The sequence below is a fragment of the Saccopteryx leptura genome, chromosome 6 (genome assembly GCF_036850995.1).
Source record: "Saccopteryx leptura isolate mSacLep1 chromosome 6, mSacLep1_pri_phased_curated, whole genome shotgun sequence".
NCBI classification, from domain to species: domain Eukaryota; kingdom Metazoa; phylum Chordata; class Mammalia; order Chiroptera; family Emballonuridae; genus Saccopteryx; species Saccopteryx leptura.
Window position 1 is genome coordinate 86,964,528 of NC_089508.1, and position 24,176 is coordinate 86,988,703.

The window sequence follows — 24,176 nt, forward strand, 5'->3', positions numbered from 1 at the left end:
CCGGGTTCAGAAAGTATGTTTTAACTCATCAAATGAAGTTGAGAACTGAGGAAACTATGACATCACAAATACTCCAAAAGACATTTATTAAATGAATGAAGTGCCATATGGAAGGAGGGTAGAGGAATGGGACTTCAGAAGTGTTGGAAATCAGTTCAACCTTTTTATTTTAAAGAGGAAGGCATCTGAAGTCAAGAGAAGCTAAAGAACTGGCACCAGTTCACACTGCTCAAGTGCAGGAGCAAGATGGAAACAAGTTCCTGACCCCCGTCCACCCCACATCACACACACCCCGACGGCCTTGGCACACAATCTCACCTTCTTCCTCACCAGCATCCTTATGATCATTCTCCACATATTCAAAATGGGATCAGAGGTCAAATGAAAGACAAAGCCAGCAACCTTCTTAGGCTTCCCCTTCTATTTCAGTTTGGTAGCACTTCCTGCCTTCCCAGTGGCGCTTCCCCCTGCCAACTAACACGGCCTCTCTGGGACAGCCTATCAGAAACTGGCAACTGTTTTTACTAATTGGTTAAAAAAGAAAATAGGTTGCACTTGCCTATTGCAAAGACAAGTTTCAGTGATTAAGGCATTTTTCTATGGAGCAATATCAAGGATTCCATGGAAAAACATTGAATGGAGGTAAACTAGAAGACTCCCAAAGGGAAGAGGAGAGGCTGTGGTGAAGCTGGAAGAAAGAAGAGAGCAGTGCATGTGCAATCTTTCTCAATCAAGGAACAAGGGCTGTTTGCAGAGTTAAGAACCTGTCCCTGGGTCCTGGGCTTACATCCTATTCTGCTCCTTCAAGAGCTTGACCTTAGGCAAATATAGAAGCTTCCTGTGCCTCAGCTTCCTCAGCGGGAAACTGGGAATAAGAAAAGTATTGATTTCATGGATTATTAAGAGCATTAAATAACCAAATATCTCTTTGATATTCTCATCAATGTCTGGCACATAGTAAGTACTACAATGGGTATGACATGTTTTGATAGGAAAGAAACAACTTTAGTAGAGGCACCAACCAGCATCCAACATAATTTTTTTAAAACTCTGTCAATATGAAACAGGTCTTTACTGATGAACTGACAGCCAGAGCCAGAAGGCGCCCCTCCCCTACATGCGCACTTGGGCAGAGGGCCATTGGATCTGAACAGGATTGTTACAGAAAGGCTACTAAGCGTGCCTCCCCACGCGCATGTGTGCCTGCAGTAAATGGAGGTCCAAACAATTCTTTCAAGGGATCCCTCGGGGTGTTTCAGGGCCAGTGCTCTCTGGATTGGTTTTTTCCATCTGTGTCACCTGAAGAGAGTAATGAGCTTGAAGTTTCCCCAGGTCATCCCTGTGGAGGGTGACAGAGTTCACTCTGTTCTTCATTACTTTTCCTGTGCTCCAAGATGATTTTTAAACCAACTCAATACTTCAGAAAAAAATCCATGGATTTGAATTCTCTCAGGAAAATCTTTTCCTTAAAAGCCTACTGACAGACACTGATGGTGATACTGCAAGTGTAGTCCCTTAGCAGAGTTATGCCAGTGACAAAAATAATGTAAGAGAGAAAAGGAAAGGCTGGGATTTGTGAAGCTGGAGGGAAAGGAAAAAAAAAGGAAGCATTCTTTAAGGTACAAAATTTCCTGGGACATATTTCTGATGGGTTTTGGCTCTGCCAAATTAATAATATTGATGGCCCACATATGTATATAATCACTACAGCAGCCATGGAGTCCCTGAAGAAAGCATTTCCTTGTGGCTAACATTGGTCATGATAAAAGTTTTATATGAAGATCTGGAATCTAATAAACCATCCACTCCTATTGCTGCCCATATGCTTTTGTTTTCTGTCATAAAGCTAGACAGCCATTGGCTGTGCTATGACTGGGTATCTTTTTTTTTTTCCTTCCTTATTTTTTTCCTTCCCTTAACTTTTTAAAGAAAAAGTTATCTTGAGAATATTAACTGAATCACCAAAGATCCAGTATCATTTTACATTATTATTATTATTATTTTTACACGAGACACAGAGAGAGACAGAGAGAGGGACAGATAGGGACAGACAGACAGGAAGGGAGAGAGATGAGAAGCATCAATTCTTTATTGCAGCACCTTAGTTGTCACTGATTGCTTTCTCATCTGTTCCTCAACTGGGGGGGCTCCAGCTGAGTCAGTGACCCCTTGCTCAAGCCAGTGACGTTGGACTCAAGCCAGTGACCATGAAGTCATGCCTATGATTCAATGCTCAACCCAGAGACCCTGTGCTCAAGCTGGTGAGCACACGCTCAACCTGGCAACCTCAGGGTCTTGAAGCTGAGTCCTCTGTATCCCAGGATGACCCTCTATCCACTGTGCCACTCCTTGGTCAGGCTACACTATTTTTTAAAGGAGGCAACAGAAAAATTAGAGAAGATGAGGATTTACCTAAAACAAAGTGAAGGCAGAGAAGAAAAACATGCACAATGGATGGAGGGAGAGACTTTCATTTTTTAAAGTGTCATTCTTGTCCCAAGTCAATACCATTTTAGATTCCTTATACAGTTTTCTTGTACCTTAGTCCCCCTTACCCCCATAACTCTAGGAAAAAGGTATTACTGACCTCATTTTATAGATTAGGACTGTTCAGTACAAGCTTCTGCAGTAATGGAAGTGTTCTATATCTATGTCATCCAATACTAGCCACAGCTGGCCTCTGAGCAGTGAAAATGTGGCTAGTGTGACTGAGGGACTGAATTTTTAATTTTACTTAATTTGAACTAATACTGTAGCCACATACAGCTAAGTGACTATTGTTTGGACACTGCTGGAGATGTTAATATTGAGGTCCAAAGAAACTGAGCCAAAACTAAGATTAAACAACCAATGTGTGGCAAAGCCAGAATTTGGGATGGATCAATCTGATTCTAAATGTTCACTCTTTTCATTACAATTAAGTCAAAGAACTTAATTGTATTTTGTACAATTCTCTTTTGTATTTTGTAACAGTTCTCTTTCACCTAGAAACATCTGAATGGGGCTGAATAAATCACCAGAATGAAATGGCGGCTGAAGTTAGAAGGAATTTCCAGAGAACAGAAAGGACACACAATTGTGAGCTCCGGTTTGATCTGTAATGATTCCTTGAAGTTAATACATGATTTAGCCATTTTTGGGGGTTTTTTTTTTTGTATTTTTCCGAAGCTAGAAACGGGGAGGCAGTCAGACAGACTCCCACATGTGCTCGACAGGGATCCACCCGGCATGCCCACCAGGGGGCAATGCTCTGTCCATCTTGGGGCATCTCTCTGCCGCAATCAGAGCTGTTCTAGTGCCTGAGGCAGAGGCCACAGAGCCATCCTCAGCGCCCGGGCAAACTTTGCTCCAGTGGAGCCTTGGCTGTGGGAGGGGAAGAGAAAGACAGAGAGGAAGGAGAAGGGGAGGGGTGGAGAAGCAGATGGGCGCCTCTCCTGTGTGCCCTGGCCAGGAATTGAACCCGGGACTCCTGCACGCCAGGCTGACGCTCTACTACTGAGCCAACTTGCCAGGGCCTGATTTAGCCATTTTAAGAGAACAAAAAATATGGAAACAAATGTAAATGCATCAAAATTACAAAGAAGAAAGACATGTACACGGGCGATCAACACACAGTCCTGTGGGATCAATGCCAAGAGAGGGAAGTACAAAGTGCCACGGGCATGGCAAGAATAAGATGTGTGCTTCCTGGGGAGACTATTAACTTGACACTTAAATTTATGCAGTGAGGGATAGAGAGAAACCGATTTTAAACAATTTTAAAGATAATAATATAATAAGTACTGGTACACCTATTATATCACTTAAAAAATAAATCACTATAGTGGGTAGGGAATGGGTCAAGGTAGCCAAAAGGTACAAACCAGGGGTGGGATTCAGCTGGTTCGCACCAGTTCAGCAGAACCGATACCTAATTTTTTGTTGAGTTCAGTGAACCAGTTGTTGAAATGGCACTTGTAATCAGGGTTCTCTCTAAGGTGGGTGCCTGGGCAGCTGCCCAATGTGGAAATCACAATTTTACATTGCTTACTCTTTTTTAACGTTCATCTGTGCAACACCATATTCTAAGTACCCTTAGTAATGTTCATTCCGTCCATAGGTGAAGAAAATTTCAGGTGAGGACCTCAATCAAGAAGCAATATGGCCTGACCAGGCAGTGGCGTAGTGGATAGAGCGTAGGACTGGGATGCGGAGGACCCAGGTTCGAGACCCTGAGGTCTCCAGCTTGAGTGCGGGCTCATCTGGTTTGAGCAAAGCTCACCAGCTTGGACCCAAGGTCACTGGTTCGAGAAAGGGGTTACTCGCTCTGCTGTAGCCCCACGGTCAAAGCACATATAAGAAAGCAATCAATGAACAACTAAGGTGTCACAAGGAAAAACTAATGATTGATGCTTCTCATCTCTCTCCTTTCCTGTCTGTCTGTCTGTCTGTCCCTGTCTATCCCTCTCTCTGAATCTCTCTCTGTCTCTGTAAAAAAAAAAAAAGAAGAAGAAGCAATATGGAAGTATCTTAAATAACAGTTTTATTATTTTTGTCAGGTATTATTTAATATATTTTCATTAATAATTTAAAACTCTAGTTTTAAAATGTTATAATCTATTTTTATGTACCTCTTTTATTGTTCTTATTTAAGTATTAAATGCATGAAATAATAAACTACCTTTTTGTATATTGTTTTCTTATACTTAAAACAGTCATAAGGGCAGAGAACCGGTTGTTAAATTATTTGAATCCCACCACTGGTACAAACTTTCAGGTAGAAGATAAATAAATCCTAGGGATATCACAGACAGCATAGTGACTATAGTTTACAATACTGTACTGTGTATTTAGAACTGCTAAGACAATAGATTGTAAAAGTTTTCATTCCAGGAAAAAAATTTTTAACTATGTGTTTGGTGGATGTTCCCTAAACTTACTGTGGTAATCATTTCACAATGCATACAAATATCAGATCATTATGTTGTACACCTTAAACTCATACAATAATATATGTCAATTATATCACAATAAAACTAGAAAAAAAAAGCAAACCTCAAAAACAGAACAAAACAAAAATTACAAAACAGAAATTCTGATCCTATTCATGAACACAGTCGACAGAAGGCAGAAAAATGTGAAGGAGGAAGCACGAGGCAGATTTGTGTTCCGTGAGAGACACTACTTACTGGTCCTGCACTAACTGTGCTACTTACTAGTCCTGTAATCACTGTGCTACTTAGGTCAGTTCCTTAACTTTGATAAGCCAGTGTCTGCATGTATAAAATGGGAAACATATTTAACTCATAAGTTTTGTCCTAAGAATTAAATGTGTTAACAGTGCTAAAGGAGTGTTTGCTTGATCCACCACAGACACTCAGTAAAGAGTGGACATCATTATTACAGAGTGTGGGAGGAGGAGTGACATTTCCATCATTTCAAAATAGTATATTCACTATTGCCTCCTTCTAGTACATTATTTTAATTTGGTATCCAAACAAAACAGTATATAGAGTACTGCTGTCATTTTGAACACTTTAAAAAGTATCATGATATATTCTGAAGAAGTGTTTTAATAGTTCCTAGAATCAAAGTAATTTATTTTCTATAGCTAGAAAGGGAAGTTTGTATCATTCATACACAGGATATTTATGTAGAAGCTGCAGTTTTTAACCAGATTTAGAAAAAATAATAATAAATCAAATGGCTTAATTAAAGCCCACAAAAAAATCAAAATAAAAAAACCCCGCAAAACAATGGGGCCATAAAAACTGGAACCTTATGTTAACATAGAAATGTTCTCAAGCATTCTCTAAGACAAGTCTACTGCATTTCAAATTCTAAATGGGGCATGTGGGGTTATAATTCTAACCACAAATTACCATTTTTATCCTGGAGGGAGAAGAAAGTGCTTTTCAGAAATACACGCATGGAACACAAATGATACGTGCAGAAAGCGGCCAGAGTTGAAAGAGCCCATGCAGCTCACAGCATGCTAAGTCAAACGACTGCGCACCGAGCTGCAGTTCTTAAAACAGGGAGGGAGACTGAACAATGGAACCTATCCAAAGGGGGCTAAAATGCAGTTATTTGACTTTTAGAGAAACCAAATAAGATACTTCAGCTGCAATATTCCCACTTATTTAAATAAAACTCCTGGATAAATCTCTCAACATTGTCATAAAACCCAGTTCTAGTCTATGTTCTCTCAGAATCTGAAAGCATACATAGCACCAAGTTGTCTCAATGTGTACTCCCACGGCCAAATTTTCCATGAGCAGCTATTATATTTTATGTCAGATTAGACAAAGAGAAAATCAAGACAATAAGCCTTATCAGGATCAAAGAAAAGCAAACTTCACAGTTTCATTAACCATTAAGGTGGTTTAATGATTAAACCAAATCAAACTGTTCCTTTTGTTTTACAAAGAAATTGGAAATGTTGCTCGATTTGTCCTTATCATGTAGTATATAGAAAGGAGAAAGGACAGGTAGATGTTAAGGGAAATAAGGGAAATGGCATAATTGAACTTTTATAATGGGCATACTATAAGGATTTCTCCTTAATGAAATGGGTTAGCAACCTTCTACACCAATTTCAACATTGGTTCTAATTTGAGATAACTGGGTTCAATCTCATGGGGTTTAGAAGTAAAATCAAACTACCTTTATTCAACTGTTTTACAGTGACTTAAAGTGATGAAGAGTGGTAAAAAAGACAATTTTCCAATTCAATCAATAATTCATCACTTCCAACTGTTTTCTTTCCCTGAATCATTTCTTTATCATTTATCATACAGCCAACAGACACATGATCGCTGTCTCTCTCTCTCTGTCTTTCTCACCCTCTCTTTCACACATACATTTACTCACACACAGGTACTCACAGATACAAAATAACACACTCCTTCAGAATATAAGCTACTTTGATATTGCTGAATTCACTTGCAAGTACAAGCCTGATTGTCAGGAATATTCTAATGTTTTGGACAAGTCGATCTGTGCCTTTAGCTTTAGGTGGCAGGTTCTGTGGAAACGAGACGGAGGTGGCCCTTCCATGTACTGCAGAGGCACATCAGAGAGCACTGTGGATGGCTGTCAATCTAATTTATGCCGTGCAGTTTGACACTGAAGGAAGGTGGAAGGACTGAAATCTCCTCACGCTCCAATCCGTGTATCTGCATTAATTTTAAAGACCCAGGATCTCCGAAATGCATGTTGAGACACCTAGTGTTCCGCGGTAGCAGTTGCAGAATCTTCACTGGATTGAGGTCTGTGGGGTGATTTGGCTGTGGTTCTAGTTATCCAGTTCTGAGCCTGGTTCTCAATCCTTCTCACTGATTAAGGGAGCTAATTTATACCCATTAAATGGACTTTTTTGTTTCTTTTCTAAAAAATTGACTTTAGCGAATGAGAGGAAGGGAAAGACAGAGAGGGAAAAAAATGGATGTGTTGTTTTACTGAACCTATCTCCTTACTTGTACAGTAGATAGAATGACACCACAAAGGAGGGTGGGTGGCACTTAGGAAGCGATCAATACAGGGAAGTTCGTGTTACTGGGAGACACACTAAAAGGTTGGGTGTAGATTTGGTAATTATATTGTTACATTTATAAGATACAATTTCTTAGAACCTGATTCTATGTCCTCCCCATCCAATTAGGCCAACTCTGTAAAAAAAGGTTAGGGCCCCACCGGTGAGAAGGTGATTGAGATAATCCTTGGAAATCAGAATCGACCTGTGGTGGCGCAGTGGATAAAGCGTCGACCTGGAAATGCTGAGGTCGCTGGTTCGAAACCCTGGGCTTGCCTGGTCAAGGCACATATGGGAGTTGATGCTTCCAGCTCCTCCCCCCTTCTCTCTCTCTGTCTCTCTCTCCTTTCTGTCTCTCTCTCTCCCTCTCTCTCTCTCCTCTCTAAAAATGGATAATAAAAATAAAAAAAAAGAAGTGATTTATCACCTGATCTGTGGTGGCTCAGTGGATAAAGCGTCAACCTGGAAACACTGAGGTTGCTGGTTCAAAACCCTGGGCTTGCCTGGTCAAGGCACATATGGGAGTTATGCTTCCTGCTCCTCCCCCCTTCTCTCTCTCTCTCTCTCTCTCTCTCTCTCTCTCTCTCTCCTCTCTATAATGAATAAATAAAATCTTTAAAAAGAAAAAAAGAAAAGAAAAAAAAAAAAGGAAATCAGAATCACCTGGAAGAGGTCAAAGTCAGTGTTTTACACTTGGTCTTATACCAAAGGCCAAGAAGCAACATCACAATTTGTGTTTTAAAGGCTGGCACACAAAATCCTACTTCTAGATAGCTAATCTAATCTAATCTAATCTAATCTAAATGACTGCTTATCTTTTCTGCTTTTCCTATTTTTTTTTTCAATCTCAGGCCACACCTTGTTAGCGGTGTTTTTATCCCACCTACGCCCCTTATTTATAGAGATTTTGTCAACCATCCTCCATGGTGAGTATTCCTCTCAAACGGGACCTTCAGGAAATTTTACTTGTTATGAAAAGTTAGGCTCCATTTACTCTCCAGTCTGTCCATATTCACTTGCTTTTGACATGTCTGGTTCAAAGTACACTGGAAACTAAGGAGCATGGCTAATGGTAGCTCCTAGTTTGGTGAAATACAAGAAACTTCCCTTTTAGGCTAACTTCATAATGTTCATGCTCTCCATGGGCACTCTGGGGTGACTGAGCACTTACCATACATACAATAGATGCCAGCCTAGGGCAATGCATACACATGGTGCATTTGAATGCAGCCCAAAAAGTGATGTCTAGGGTTGCCAGATTTAGTAAATAAAATACAGGACAACCAGTTATATTTGAATATCAGAAAAACAACAAAATATTCTTCACTCTAAGTTCATCCTATGGAATATTTAGCAACCTTGGGACCTAAAGGTGGAACTGACTGAGCACTGGGTTTAGTCTTTCACGGGTTTTGCAGATCACCCCAAATGGTCCATAGAATTCACTTGAGCAGGACTATAGGCTTATCACCTTCACAGAACCTCTCTGCGCGGTAGTCTGGCTGACAATCAGCCAAGGGCACCAAGACTAGTACTGGTTGCTTAAATGCTGCAACACTGACAGGCTGGTAAACAGAATCTCTCTCGTGTCTATCCTACACCAGCTCACATCCTGCCATTCCCCAAGGAACCCCAGGACCTACTCACAATTCAATAACTAAAAGATGAAAGCCACAACATGGATGACTCTGGAGGGCATTCTGCTAAGTCAAATAAGTCAGACAGAGAAAGGCAAATACTGTATATTCTCACTTATATGTGGAGTCTTAAAAAACCAACAAACTGAACTCATATAAACAGAATGGATGGCTGGTTGCCAGAGGTAGGGGTTGAGAGAGAAGGGAAATGGGTGAAGGCAGTCAAAAGGTACAGACTTCCAGTTGTAAGATTAATAAGTTCTGGGGAGTTGATAATACTATACTACACAGTTAAAAGTTGCTAGGAGAGTAGATCTTCTAAGTTTTCATCACAAGAAAAATTGGTAACTGTGAGGTGATGGATGTTCACTAAACTTACTGTGGTGATCATTTTATAATACATACATATATACATCATTATGTTGTACACCTAAACTTATACAGTGTTATATGTCAATTATACCTCAATAAAACTGAAGGGGGTGGGCTGTGCTGGAGAAGCAGAACAAAGTGATGTGTGCCTTCAAATAGAGTTAGGAGATGACAAGTTTTGGTCTCGCTGTCAGAGAGATGACATTGTTCCTCACTCTAAGACAAAAATTCACATTGAGAATATTAAAATTTATTTGTTTCCTTTAAGTAAACTGATTTCTATTCCACATAAATATCAATGCTTGGGTTGATTCATGTTGCTGTAATAGAATCAGGAACTCTAATATTATAGCTAAAGTGAACTTTGTTTCATCTGCTCCTGTGCCTCCCCATTCTGCCAAAACACATTTGATTAAAAAAACAAATCTGAGGCCCACAGAAGTTAGGCAGGTGCCCAGGGTGTCACAGATAGTGGCTGAGCCAGGGCAGAAGTGAGGAAGATCTTCAACTCTTGGTCTAGAGCACAGGTGAGCCTGCACATCTGGCCCATGCATATGTCTTTTTTTTTTTTTTCTTTTCTGAAGCTGGAAACGGGGAGAGACAGTCAGACAGACTCCCGCATGTGCCCAACCGGGATCCACCCGGCACGCCCACCAGGGGGCGATGGTCTCCCCCTCCGGGGCATCGCTCTGCCGAGACCAGAGCCACTCTAGCGCCTGGGGCAGAGGCCAAGGAGCCATCCCCAGCGCCTGGGCCATCTTTGCTCCAATGGAGCCTCAGCTGCGGGAGGGGAAGAGAGAGACAGAGAGGAAGGAGAGGGGGAGGGGTGGAGAAGCAGATGGGCGCTTCTCCTGTGTGCCCTGGCCGGAAATCGAACCCGGGACTTCTGCACGCCAGGCCGACACTCTACCACTGAGCCAACCGGCCAGGGCTGGCATATGTCTTTTTTATCCATCCACTGCCTGTTTCTGAATGCCTGTGAGCTAAGAATGACCTTTAGTTTTAAAAATGATGGTGGAAAAACAAATGAAAAGATGAATTATTTCTTGACATGTGAAAATTATGTGAAATTAAAATTTCTGTCTATGAACTTTTTTATTGGAACACAGGCACATTCATGTATGTATTCTCTATGGCTGCTTTTGTCATGAGAGTTGAGTAGTTGAAACATAAGGCATGGTTCCCCAAACCTAAAACAATCCCTTTCTGGCCCTTAAAAAAAAAACTAAATAAAGGGCCTTAATAATAGCACCAGCCTTCATGCCAGTGGCCATTTTGATTTGTGGATGCCCAACTCCCACTGATCAGTAAACATTTTAGCTATCACCCCTGCACACTATCGGGTGGCAGCACATCCACACAAGAAGGCTGAAGAAAGTAATTTCTGACGGTGGCACTGCAAAACAGGGCAGTCCTTTCAAATGTTTACAGCTGATCAAAATATCATAGGGTAATAAACACCTCCCTGACTTAGTGTTCAAAGTCCCCCAGGAGAAATGTCCTTGTAATCTGATGTGGTGATTATTAACAGGATGTAAACTTTTACTAAATCACTAGAACCCCATCAAATGGAAAATCTCACTTAGAATATCAATATTTAAAATAAAAAGAGTCAAATGTTCATGGTCACTGACAACACTGCGGGAGACTGCTGGGGAAGGGGGAGGGGCAGTGAAGGAGGGGATGGGAGATAAACGGTGATGGGTGAAGACTTGACTTCCGGTGGCGAACACACAATGCAGTGTACAGAGGATGTGTTGTGGAACTGTGCACCTGAAACCTGTATAATGTTGTTAACCAGTGACACCTCAATACATTCAATAAAAAGGAAAAAAAGAGTCAGATGTTACTGAGGGGAAAGGGCTTAGAGGTGAGGAGCCTTAGGGTCCAAAGTATAAAATAAGCAAATATAGAAAATAATCTAAAGATATTATCCTAATTTTTTAAATTAATTTTAATGGGGTAACATTGATAAATCAGGGTACATATGTTCAGAGAAAACATCTCTAGGTTATTTTGACATTTGATTATGCTGCATTCCCATCACCCAAAGTCCAATTGTCTTCCATCACCTCCTAACTGGTTTTCTTTGTGCCCCTCCCCACCCCCAACCCCTCCCTCTCCTCCCCTGCACCCCATAACCCCCACACTCTTGTCCATGTCTCTGAGTCTCATTTTTAAAAATTATAATTACTAGAAGACTAAGAAACATGTTTACTTTATTATATATTCATACGACTATGTTATTTACATATTACATACATTATAATATGTAAATATTATATTTATGTTTTATATATGCATACATATATATGTCATGAAAGGCTGGTTCAGGAAATAGACCTTACTTATGCAATGATACGTAGCAAAAGCCTAAAAAGACTAGGAGGAGAGAGAGCATAGGTAAAATTATATGTGTGAGAGTGCTATTTACTACAAATTATAGTATATTATCCCAAAATTGGAAACAATCTCAATATCCAATAACAGAAGATAATTAAATAAATTTTGGGGTACAATGTAGTTGGGCAGTGCATTCATTTAAGATACTGCCACAAAGAATTTGTAACAACATGGGTAAGAAATGTAGAAATCATTAGTAAAGAAAAAAGAAAGATATACAACCTATGTTTACATATTAAAAAAAGTCCTCACTGAAAATAAATCATACATAGTAAAAAACAAGAAAATATTATCAAATTTTAAGTGTCCTCGGCTGCTGAAATTATAGATTATATCTTTTCTTTCCATTTCAATACATATTTCAAGATTTATAAAAGGATTGTATATGATTTTTATAATTAAAATAAACTAAGTAAAATTAAGAAATAATTAAATTCACAGGGGAAAAGGAAAACCAGAAATACATAGTTTAGTAGCTGATGCCTAAAGAAACACATCAACACAATTTAAAACATACACACATCGGTGATAGAAAATGATTTGACTTTGGGTGGTGGGCACGCAATGCAATCAACAGTTCAAATGATATAGAGATGTTTACCTGATACCTAGGTACTCTTATTGATCAATGTCATCCCACTAAATTTAATTTTCTAAATAAAGAAATAAAAACTTTTACACATGGACAAAAGGAAAAGGAAGTCTCAAAGTCCATTTCTGAACGTCCATGTCCAGGCCCGCGGTTGCAGCAGCTCGGCTTGCAGTAATCCGACCAATAGATGTCACTGTTCCACTTCTTAACTTGGAGCTCACTCAGGATGCACAGCTTCCCTTTTTATATTGAAGAACCAAAAACTTGACAAATTTCCACGTCATCTCATAAAAGATTGTAGATTTTTCATCTTTTAGTTCCATTCTAAACCTCCTATTACAATGACTGGGATTTCGAATGCTTTCCTAAAAGGACATACTATGTGCCTATGGTTTTATGGTTATGAAAAGTACAAAGTTCTTCTCTTGGTTGCTTGTAAAAACTGTCACTCATATGAACATCACAGATCTAACCCACACTCGTCAGACATATACTTCCAGTCCTGAAAGTAATGAACTGGAAAGTATTTAAAGAACTCAGGGGCACAAGGTTGTTAACAAGCATGAGAACTTATTGGGGGGGGAGTGCTCTTGGATTCCTAATGCTCATCCCCATCTCTGCCAGGAAACTGGGAGCTGAAGAGGGTGAAGAGGGGTGGTGAGAATGAGGGCAGTCTAGGACATCCTATCAGGCCATCTACAATGTAGAAATAGCTAAAACTCAGTCCACTGCTTTGTATAGGGTAGTCAATGCTTCTGTGTCAATGACTACAGGAATGAATGAGAAAGAAGGCTGTGTTTTTAAATGGGTCATCTTGTATTCAGCAGATTTCCTGCCAAACTGATCACCTGTTATTTGAGCAGCTAGAGAGACTGAAAGGTTTAAGAATGTACAGGAGAGACAGACTATTTGGTTTTACTAGAGAAACCAGAGCCTATCAGTCAGCTAACATATGTCCTCACAATTTTAGAAAAATGATATTAAGAAGTGGACTAGCATCAAATGAGTATTCCCTCAACAAGGTTTAGGCAGCAAAGTTGATGTGAACAAAACTCTGAAAAGTTCAGATAAATTGTAAATACAGTCACTTTCTAGCACACAAACTTCAGCTCACCAATATCTGTTTTCTGCAACCAGTTGATTTTTAGACAATGAACCCCAACCTGCCATATACACAAAATGAAACTTCAGCAGCTTTACAAACATGATTTGCATTAAATGCATATTAAATGAACCTCTGTTGACTGCAATGAATCACAGCAGAAACACAAAGACTTCTACTTACATGGAGTTCCAAGTACAATTCACTTCTGCTTGTCTTCTCTCTCTCCTCCTGGAGCAGAAAGGGACAGGCTGGTCCAGCTCTATGGCCCAGGACCCAGGCAGCTCCATCCCTGATGGGAAGGTCTTTAGTGGTTGACTGCTCATTGAAGCAGTCCCGGGAAAAGCCCTCAGAGGAGATGCCTAGACAAACACAGAGAAGACCTTCAGCAACACAGTGGCCAGAAAAAACATCAAGCCACCCTATCTAGGGGACTCCTGTGTGAGCCACTTCCACTACCTCCTACTTCCCTTTGTAAGTTATGTTTTTAGAGTTTCCTTTCTTAATAAATCTATTAGCTCAACTCTATGCTCTCAACTATATGCTCCTTACACTTGCTTACCCATCCAGGCTACATAGATCCTTCTCATTAGGACAGAATCGAGGGGTGGGCTAGAAGACAGAAGTCAGAAGGCTGGCTTTTTGGCTTTCCTGCTGAGAGGTATCACCTCCTAAGCCATATTATTTGCGCAGCTGCTAGAGAGCCAAGTGTTTGTGTCTTCTGGGGATATGAACATGCTCATCTTCGTTTGTGGGGATTAAATCATCATATGTGGTGCATATTGGCACTTGGTCAGTTTGTTAAATGAGTGAACTCACTTTTCTCATCTCTAGAATGAGGGTGCTATGCTAGTTCTTATCTAAATGTTAGGAAGGTAATAGTCAAGTATGTGCCAGGCACTGTTCTTAGCCCTGTTCTTCTATTTGTTAAAAGCACCCTATAGGTAGGTAACACTAGTGTTCCCATCTTAGAAGTAGAAACTGAGTCACAAAGAGGTTATCACTGATCAACCTCAATATTTTGCTCAATATCACAAAGTCAGTAAAGGGTAACCCCAGGCAGTTAAAAACCAGCAGCCAGGCTCTCAATGACTAGGCTATATGGGCTCTGCCTGGCATTCTCTTTGTGACAATGTGTGTCCTATAACAGAAGGACTTTGTGGTCAAACAAGTGTGAGAAAAGCGGCATGCTCTGTCTTGGAGCCATGATTCATATTAACATATTAAAGACCTGAGATGCCCTTTAGTGAGGAAACTTCGCTCTGTAAAATAGTATTTTCCAAACTTACTTGTCCACAGAATCCATTTAAAGGAGCACCTGATAAACATGCTGCAAGCCATTAGTGTTCCAATGGAACACAGTTGGGAAAACACTAGGTTAGATCACCTCTGAAGTTCCATATGGCTCTCCGTTCTGAGTTCTCTCTTAATTTCTGGTAAGCAACCTCAGCAAAATATTACACACCTAGGCAGAAGTTAAGGGTTTAGACTCAGTGCACTTGCACAATAGAGATCACTGTTGGATATATGATAGGGTGTTTATTACACATATCCTTGTAATAGCGTCTCTTTGGCAGTGACCCAAAACCAGCTAATGACTTCCGCCATGCTGAAAACCTGACTTACCAGTAACTTGAGCTGAGAATAAGTCAGCTAACAAAGGGATCTTGGGACAACATGCTTCTCCTTTATATCAGAGTAGCATTTGAGAAGAAACAATGTTTAAAAACAGCCAAGGTTTTGCTTTTTGGTTGCTTGTTTGGGTTAGTTGATTCCCAAACACTTCAGAGATAAAGGTGAGGCAGGTCACAGTGTCCATATAGCTGGCCTTTGGTAGGCTGTCCATAAAACACTTTTCCGCTGCTACTGAGAAAAAGAGAGTCCAGGGCCTCGGGTGTCTACTCGGCAGACATAGGATGTCCAGAATATTATAACCAACCTGAGCCAGATGTCTTAGAATGAGAGCCTTTTCAGTCACCTGGCCTCACCCTGCCTATACGCCCCTCACTAACTCCCCTCTCCAGGGTTTCTGTTTGAGCCCCCTGTTCTGCAGAGTGCCCCCACACCGGCTCTAAAAGGAGCACTCAGTAAAGTACCTCCACTTTATCTTCACTGTGGCCCCGAGGGAAGGCTGCCAAGCCATGCCTTACTAGATGAAGAGATTAAAGCTCAGACCTCTTCTGACTTCCATTATATGGCTCATTACCCTCCGAGAACACTTCTGCTCACATTTGGCAAAAAAACGAGAAAATAGACCTTTTTACGTTTATGGTATACTCTCACCATGCTACCTTATCTCCAGAAATGTTTTCATTATTAATCCCATCTCTCATCTTAACTTAAGTCCCTCTATTTTTCATTTTTTATTTTGGAATAGCTGCCAGCTTTGGGCGGTTTACACTGGTTAATAAAACAACAGAAAAAGCACAATATACATCACAGAGAACACCTAAGGTAAAACATCTAAATCATCAAAGGCACATTGTCTGGTGAGTAGGGGTTCATCATTTAGGGATAAGAGAGTGGTAAATTCCCACGAGAACCAGGATCTGGTGTTCTTAGATAAAATTCTGCTGCACATGCAATCCCACTCACTAACATTGCATTAGTGAGTGCAATTTATTCTTTAAGCAGAAGAAAGACACCACAAAGTTTAGGTAGAAACTATATAAAGTAACTCCATATTGGAAATAGCTTTAATTTTAAAAAGCCAATTCCTAATACCCAGTGTTTAACCAGACAAAATCCCTGTGAAGAAAACACACAAGGTAAAAATTATGACGCGTAGTAATTTGGGTGAGGATCAGTTTGACAGCAGAGGACCAAGGGCAGGAATAAGGAACATGAAAAGGTTACTCTCAAACATCTGACAAGGTACGTAAGACACAGGACAAATTCACCATTAGAAAGGACATAGCAAACTTATAAAGTAAGTCTTTCAATTGAAAGTTTAATAATACCAACACGAGTTTTTTGAATAGTCCGAAATAAAACACATGTCTATACTTATTATAACAGGTAGCAGCCACACTACTCTATTCAATTGGATAAATTTAATACAGAGAAGGAAAATTTACCTAAAATTAGATAAGTATATTCTAAAAAAACAGTCAAATGTCATTTAATTTTCTGATACAAACAGATTTTGAGGTGTTTGATTTTTATTGACTATTTTGTAAAAATGTTTAAAAGTCCTATCAACTTAATCATGTATCTTTCCCTGTCACGTGCATATTGTAAATTTGTTTTTTACTCAATATATATTGCTTACTCCGTTTCTCAAAGACATTCCAACAGCTTGATGAACCACACATACACACACAGGTTAATTCTACAGCTGACCATGATTAATAACAACACGACACAGTTACAGTACAGGAAGCGCAACTTACCTTGGAACCACTTGGAAAGTCTGTGCTTGTCTCAACCATTCACATGATGAGCTGCACTTCCTGATGCTAACCTACAACATCAGACTGGGGGTTTGCTGTCAATTGTCAATACAATGGAAGCAGAAAGAAAGGAAAGGTATTATGCCATTTACAACTGAAGGCAGTATCCAGAGCTTATCTTTCCCAACATGAATGTCTCTCTACCTATGTCACACTGGATTATTGTTTCCACTTCTTTAATCCCTCCCGGTATTATAATTATGATGCACCCAAGGCCTTTCCCAGTTGTCTTGGTAGCTCTCCTTCCATTGGCCCATGGATGCTAGAGTTGGCCTTGTGACTTGGTTTGGCCAGTTGAATGTGGATAATGTGACAGTATGCCAACCCTGAGCCAAGGCCTTAAGAGGCAGTGTGTTTTTACACCCTGCTCTGTGTTTTTGCCATCATTATTTGACATGCATGCCCTAGAGAGCCTGGAATTAGGCAAAGAGCAGACCCAAACAGAGTCCTGCTGCCTGGAGCCAACCTCAGCTCAACCCAGGTCAGACCAAGTGGTTTTAGCCAATTCCTAAGCCAATGAATAGCAACAATAAATATTTGCTGTGAGCCATTGAGACTTGGGGTTCAGTGTTGAAATAACTGCCTAATATGCTCTCTATCACCTGTCCCCACCAAAAGCACTGCATCTTTTAAAAACTTGAAACCATTTCAGCTAAGCCGGCTTAAAGACTACAATTATATCTTATTTTGTAATTTGTACTGAAAACAATTATTTAGCGAGTCAAGTGAAAACTCATAGCTTACTCATTTCCTCATTCATACCAATATCCACACACAAACTACATTTCATTAAAAAGATTAAACTTATTTACTAGGTATTGCCTTTAATTGTTTAAAAAATATATATACACAGATATAAATCCCCTTTCAAAGAGAAGCTTACAAACATACAATATAATTTGTTCCCTAAGGAACAAAATTACAGTGCCTTTTAGGCTTTTTCTTTTAATTTTCCCGTCATGGTGAGCCCTCACTTGACAGCAATGATGAAGTGGTTATGCTTCCGAAAAGAGAAGAGGGGAAAAAAAAAGAATAAAGAATAAAAAGCCTGAAACTCTCATGAGTTTTTGTTCCTATGCTGTAGTTCCCAAGGCCATCCATCATACTTGACTTAAAATAAATCCAAGAGGTGAAGTTTTCCCAACCATGAAAATCAGAACCGATATGTAAAGGGAGACAGGTTGTCTTCTGTTATGTTATTCAAACATGTACTTACAGGCAAGATAGACAGCAATCAAGATGTGCAGCTAATGGCAAATGACATCGTTAAGTATTTGTAGGGAGGGTGTGTGCCTGTGTGTGTAATTATTCATGTCTATATCTAGAAAGGCAGAGCTTTGGCAAGAATATAGTCTCGTGGCTGGTTTCTGTCAATTAGCGATCAACACTCCCTAGTTCTACTGCCCTCATTTTCATTTCTAGTGATGTTAAATGATACAATGTCAGCGAAGTACATGTAATTCTAAAAGAGCCTCTTATCTATCCATCCCAGCCTCTAACTCTCCTTGTCAGGAGTATGTGGAGATAGAAATTATGAGCAAGGCAGGCAGGTAGAAGGTAGAGAGAGCAGGGGAAGGCTGTCAACGGATCAGGAAATAGGAAGGACTGGGGAGCAGGCTATTGCAATTTCGGAATCTATAAGGAAAGCATCCATCTTCATGAACAAATTCAATATTATTGATATTTAAATTCAAGTCAAAATAAAAATTAGAGCTAGAAGGAATTTTGTATATTTCTCTACCTACCTGCTCATTCTATAGGTGAGGGAAATAAAGTCCAGGAAGATTGTGGTATTTCCAACATACCCAGCTAGAGGCAAAGACAGAACTAAAGTCCAGGTTCTGGAGAAATCTTTCATGCTATTTAGAGAACATTATTGCTAATCCACAGATGGGAGTATTGAGGTCTGAGAAAAAAGTAGATGTGAATGATTTGTATGACAGGTGGGTTCAGTACCTGACTGTGACCTTTGCTAACTGTATGACCTTGGTGGAATTACTAAAGTTCCCTTTATATTCTCATTACTAAAACAAAGATGGTAAGACTACACCTGCTATTGGGTTGTGCTCAAAACTGTTTTCCTTTAAGAAACCTTTCCTGTATCCTTTACTGGTAAGGGATACAAACAAATCCCTGTTTTAAGTAAAGAGACCTTTATGCAAGGACAGCATATTAAATATCATATGCTTGTGGTAAGGACTATTTTTTGTCAAAGAAGACAGAGAGAGAAATAATTAAGCTCATAAGAATTCTCAGTAGCACTCCAGTGCAGCAGATCCCAAATCTGTTTAAGTCCTAAAAATAGAATTCACGTCATCAAATGCAACAGCTCCAAGTGTCTGATCGTCTCCAAAAAGAGCAGCTTCTCAGGGCCCTTTACAGACACCCTGTGGTGACCAAACACAAGCCTAGAACCATGAATACAATTATTTACGGGCATAGCTTCAAATTAGATCACATTTTAAAGAGGTACATAGATATATATTGTTATGATTATCACATTAACCTCTTTCCATGATCCTTTCCTGCAAAGAAGATAGATGACAGATGCAAAGCAAATATTACTCAGCTCAGGACTCATTTATGGCTGGACTTGTACTGATTATTTTAACACTGAACAACAGGGGTATGCATTTATAGGGGCACAAATGATGATTAGGCACCCTGCCTTAAACTGAATAGAAGGTAAGAGCAGATGTATCTAAATAAGGTTTGGTGCAGAAAAGGCCAAAAAGGATCAAATTTGGAAGGTTATGGGATTCACTGAGATATTAAGAGCCTCTGTTCATTTTCAGATAATAAATGCTGAAGATATTAGATGTTGGCACTTCAAATTCCTAACAGGTCAGAATTTTTGGTGTTTTGGACATAAGAATATAGTTACTTATTAAGAAAACATACTGATGTAAAGAACAAGAATACAAAACTTTTCTTATAGTATTCATTATAAATAAACTTGAATAACATTTTTCCTTCTTATGCCACATTATTTCAGTTATTACAGGGACAGTTGCACCAATGGGGAAACAAACTCTTTTTTTTTATTTTAGTTACTCATTAATTTTAGAGGAGAGAGAGAGAGAGAGAGAGAGAGAGAGAGAAACATCAGTTTGTTGTTCCACTTATTTACACATTCATTGCTTGATTCTTGTATGTGCCCTGACCAGGAATTGAACTCCGCAACCTTGGTGTATTGGGACAACACTCTAACCAACTGAGCTACCCAGCTAAACCACTTTTTAAAAATAATGTCTCCAACAGTAAAATATAACAAAAAATCCTTTAGGTCCTGGCCGGTTGGCTCAGCGGTAGAGCGTCGGCCTGGTGTGCAGAAGTCCCGGGTTCGATTCCCGGCCAGGGCACATAGGAGAGGCACCCATTTGCTTCTCCACCCCCCCCCCCTCCTTCCTCTCTGTCTCTCTCTTCCCCTCCCGCAGCCAAGACTCCATTGGAGCAAAGATGGCCCGGGCGCTGGGGATGGCTCCTTGGCCTCTGCCCCAGGCGCTAGAGTGGCTCTGGTCGCGGCAGAGCGACGCCCCAGAGGGGCAGAACATCGCCCCCTGGTGGGCAGAGCGTCACCCCTGGTGGGCGTGCTGGGTGGATCCCGGTCGGGTGCATGCGGGAGTCTGTCTGACTGTCTCTCCCCGTTTCCAGCTTCAGAAAAAAAAAAAATCCTTTAAAGTACTCAATCCAGAAGAAGACAGTAAATTATGAAAAGGGAACAAAGAACAAATGGAAGGTAGATTAAAACTCAACTATAGTAATAGTTACATTAAATGTATCACCTAAAAATCTCCAATTTCAAGTCAGAGTTCATCAGCTCTGGCCAGGTAGTTTAGTTGGCTAGAGCATCGTCCTGATACGCCAAGGCTGTAGGTTCAGTCCCTGGGCGCACATATAAGAATCAAGCAATGAATGTGTAAATAAGAGGAACAACACATTGTTGTTGTTCCTCTCTCTCCTTTCCTCTCTTTCTAAATCAGTTTTTAAAAAAATGTCAGAGTTTATCAGACAGAATTAAAAAAAAAAGAGAGAGACACTTGTAGATATGCAATCTATAAGAAATTCATTTTAAATGTAGAAATCATAAATTAGGAAAAGTTATATCATGAAAATACTAATCAAACAAAACTTGAGTGCTTATATTAATATCAGGCAAATAAACCAAAACCAGGAACAAAGAAATTCCATAATGATAAAGGAGTCAAAACTTAGGACATAACAGTCCCACGTTTGTACCTAGTAAAAGAACTTTAAAATATATAAAGCGAAACTATTAAAACTAAACTGAGAAATAATATAAATGCACTTATATTTGGAGATTTCACACTCTTCTCTTAGTAATACAACAGGTTGACTGAAAAATCAATAGAAATACAAAAGGATTAAATATTACCATCACTTTAACCTAATTGAAATGTGTAAGATACTCCATCTAGTAACTACAGAATACATATTCTTTTCAAATGCATATAAAATTTATCAAAATAGACCTCATATTGAGCCATAAAATAAGTCTTAATAAATTTAAAAGGGTCAAAATAATAAAAAATATATTCACTGACCAAAATAGAATTAAATTATATACCAATAACAAAAAGCTATCTGCAAAATCCCCAATATTTGGGCAGCAGACAACACACTTCAAAATAACTCACAGGTAAAAGAAGAAATGCAAGAAAAATTAGAAAATATTTGGGATTCAGCTTAAGCAGTAATCAGAGGGAAGTTTATAGCCTTATGTAATACTGAGTGACTGGCCCTCTGGTACTCGGTCAACTTCTTAATATTTATTACCCGGATTTAGGAATATCTGGTGCAGTTGATATATGGTTAAATCATAGGTAACAGGATTCAGTAACCTTTGCTTCTTGGTTGTTGAATGCAGAAGCTTTAGGCTTTTTGTTTGTTCGTTTTGCTTCACTAGGTTCCTAGACACTTTATTTATTTTTGACAGCGACAGAGAGAGAGACAGAGAGAGGGACAGATAGGGCAGACAGACAGGAAGGGAGAGATATGAGAAGCATCAATTCTCCATTGCGGCTCCTTAGCCAGACTCTTTTAGTGTCTAGGTTTAGGCAGGTACTGTAACAATATTCTGGAAGAAGTATAACTAGTCCAGAAAAAGAAATGGGAGATCCTGACATTGAAGGTTCCTTAAGACACAGCTGTTCCAGATCATCCTACAAGTAAAGTTCAAGTCCAATACTTTCTCACAGGCTTTTCGTTCCCAGATCTTAAGCACGTACAGACAACCAAGGACTATGAGACAGAAGAGGGAAACATCTAACAAAAATGAAGAGCAAGGAAGTAGAGAGCAAAAGGAGGAAGAGGCCGCGCCACTTTATAACTACTGGATCAAGATTTTGGAGGTGGCAACTTTCTTTGGCAGCCATATAGATCTTGTCACCTGGCTTTCTTCTGCCTCCAGACCTTGCCAGCTTCCTGTGATACTGTCCCCACCCTTTTCCCCTGGGGGTGATAATGGCTTTTTGCCATTACTGTCTTGCATTCACCTCACAAACCCATGCTGGTTTCATAATCAGTCTGGACATCATCTTTATTTACATTAAGTTATTTTCAGTTTAAAACCTTTTGAATATACATGTATTTCTGCTAGGGCTCTGACTGATCGGGTAATGGATATCAGGAATGGAGTGTGCCCCCCACCCTTTAGCATGATTGTATATTAACAAGGCATCTAGGGTGCGTGCCACCTGACGTTTACCATACCCAGCGACAATAACAGCAGCAATGTAATGGCCTGTATGATCTTTTCTAGGATATCAAAATGATCAAGCTCCTTTCAGATTATATAGTGACAGAGCAGAGAAAAGGAAAATTGCCATAGCCCTAAAGTAAGGCAGTGACAGGTATACTGCTGTCTCTTCTAGTAGGAGATGAATTGACTGGTATGAAAATAAAGCATTTTCTGAATCAATAACTGCACACAGCTCCCAGAGACTGTGCTGATGTACTTAGTAAGTATCCCATTTCTGAAATAGTGCATGTAACTTGCATCCCTGTGTAGTTGTTTACAATAATCCAGGCATTCTCTAAAAGCCATCTGTTTTCTCACAAACCAAAAGAAAATTTAAAGAGGAGGTGGTATGAATCACCATCCCTACATCTTTCAAATCTCTGATGGTGGCACAAATCGCTGCAATGACTCCCAAGGATGCTGTATATCCTTTCCATTAGTGGGGGAAGTATGGTGCCATTTCTCCCAGAACATACAGATCTGGGAGCCCAAAGAGAGTGAGAGTGGTCCTTCTCTCACTCTGAACCATGAAAGAATGGTTCTTTCATTTCTCGGTGTTTAATTTATTTATTGATTGATTTTAGAGAGAGAGAGGCAGGGAGAGAGAGAGAGAGACAGGAACACTGATCTGTTCCTGTATGTGCTCTGACTGGGGATCGAACCTGCAATCTCTGTGCTTCCAGATAATGCTTCAACCAACAGAGCTATTCAGCCAGGGCCTCATTTCCCCATGTTTCAAGAAGAGGAAAGAGGAGTCAGAGAGGAAGAAGGAGTCAGAGAGGCAGGGAGAAGGGATGGGGAGGAGGATAAGAATCAGTAGCAGCAACAGCCACCTTATAGCCTTTGAAGTAAAAAATATTTACTATTTTGCTCTTTACAGAAAAGGTTTGCTGATTCCTAGCCTAAAATGTTAACGTGTTCTAACCTTTTAACCAGGAAAACTGATTTGTGTGGATCAATCCTAGAAAAATAATTGTTTTGCTATTCAAGATCTTTATAAAAGATATATTTATGGACAAAAAAGGGATTCTACAGAAAGTAATCTCACAGCGGGATGTAATTATAAATTCCTAACTGGGCCTGACCTGTGGTGGCGCAGTGGATAATGCGTCGACCTGGAAGTGCTGAGGTCGCCGGTTGGAAACCCTGGGCTTGCCTGGTCAAGGCACATATGGGAGTTGATGCTCCAGCTCCTCCCTCCTTCTCTCTCTCTGTCTCTCTCTCTCTCCCTCTCTAAAAAAAAAAAAAATGAATAAAGAAAAAAAAAATTCCTAACTGGGCAGGTCATGGTGGGTAGTCATGCCCCAGGCATATAACTTTTTAAAATTATTTTTATTGATTGAT

At 39.9% G+C, this 24,176-nt stretch overlaps 1 protein-coding gene across 3 annotated transcripts in view; it reads right to left on the bottom strand.

Annotated features, from left to right (window-relative positions):
- Positions 1-24,176, bottom strand: part of FMN1 (formin 1) — a 447,836-nt gene that overhangs the window by 313,752 nt on the left and 109,908 nt on the right. For 2 of the 3 annotated variants that reach the window (XM_066341832.1, XM_066341833.1), the window contains one exon: positions 13,803-13,981. The exons of the other annotated variant lie outside the window; for it this stretch is intronic. In XM_066341832.1, the coding sequence (XP_066197929.1) occupies positions 13,803-13,981 (179 nt within the window). The remainder of the gene's footprint in view (positions 1-13,802; positions 13,982-24,176) is intronic. 3 annotated transcript variants of the gene reach the window in all.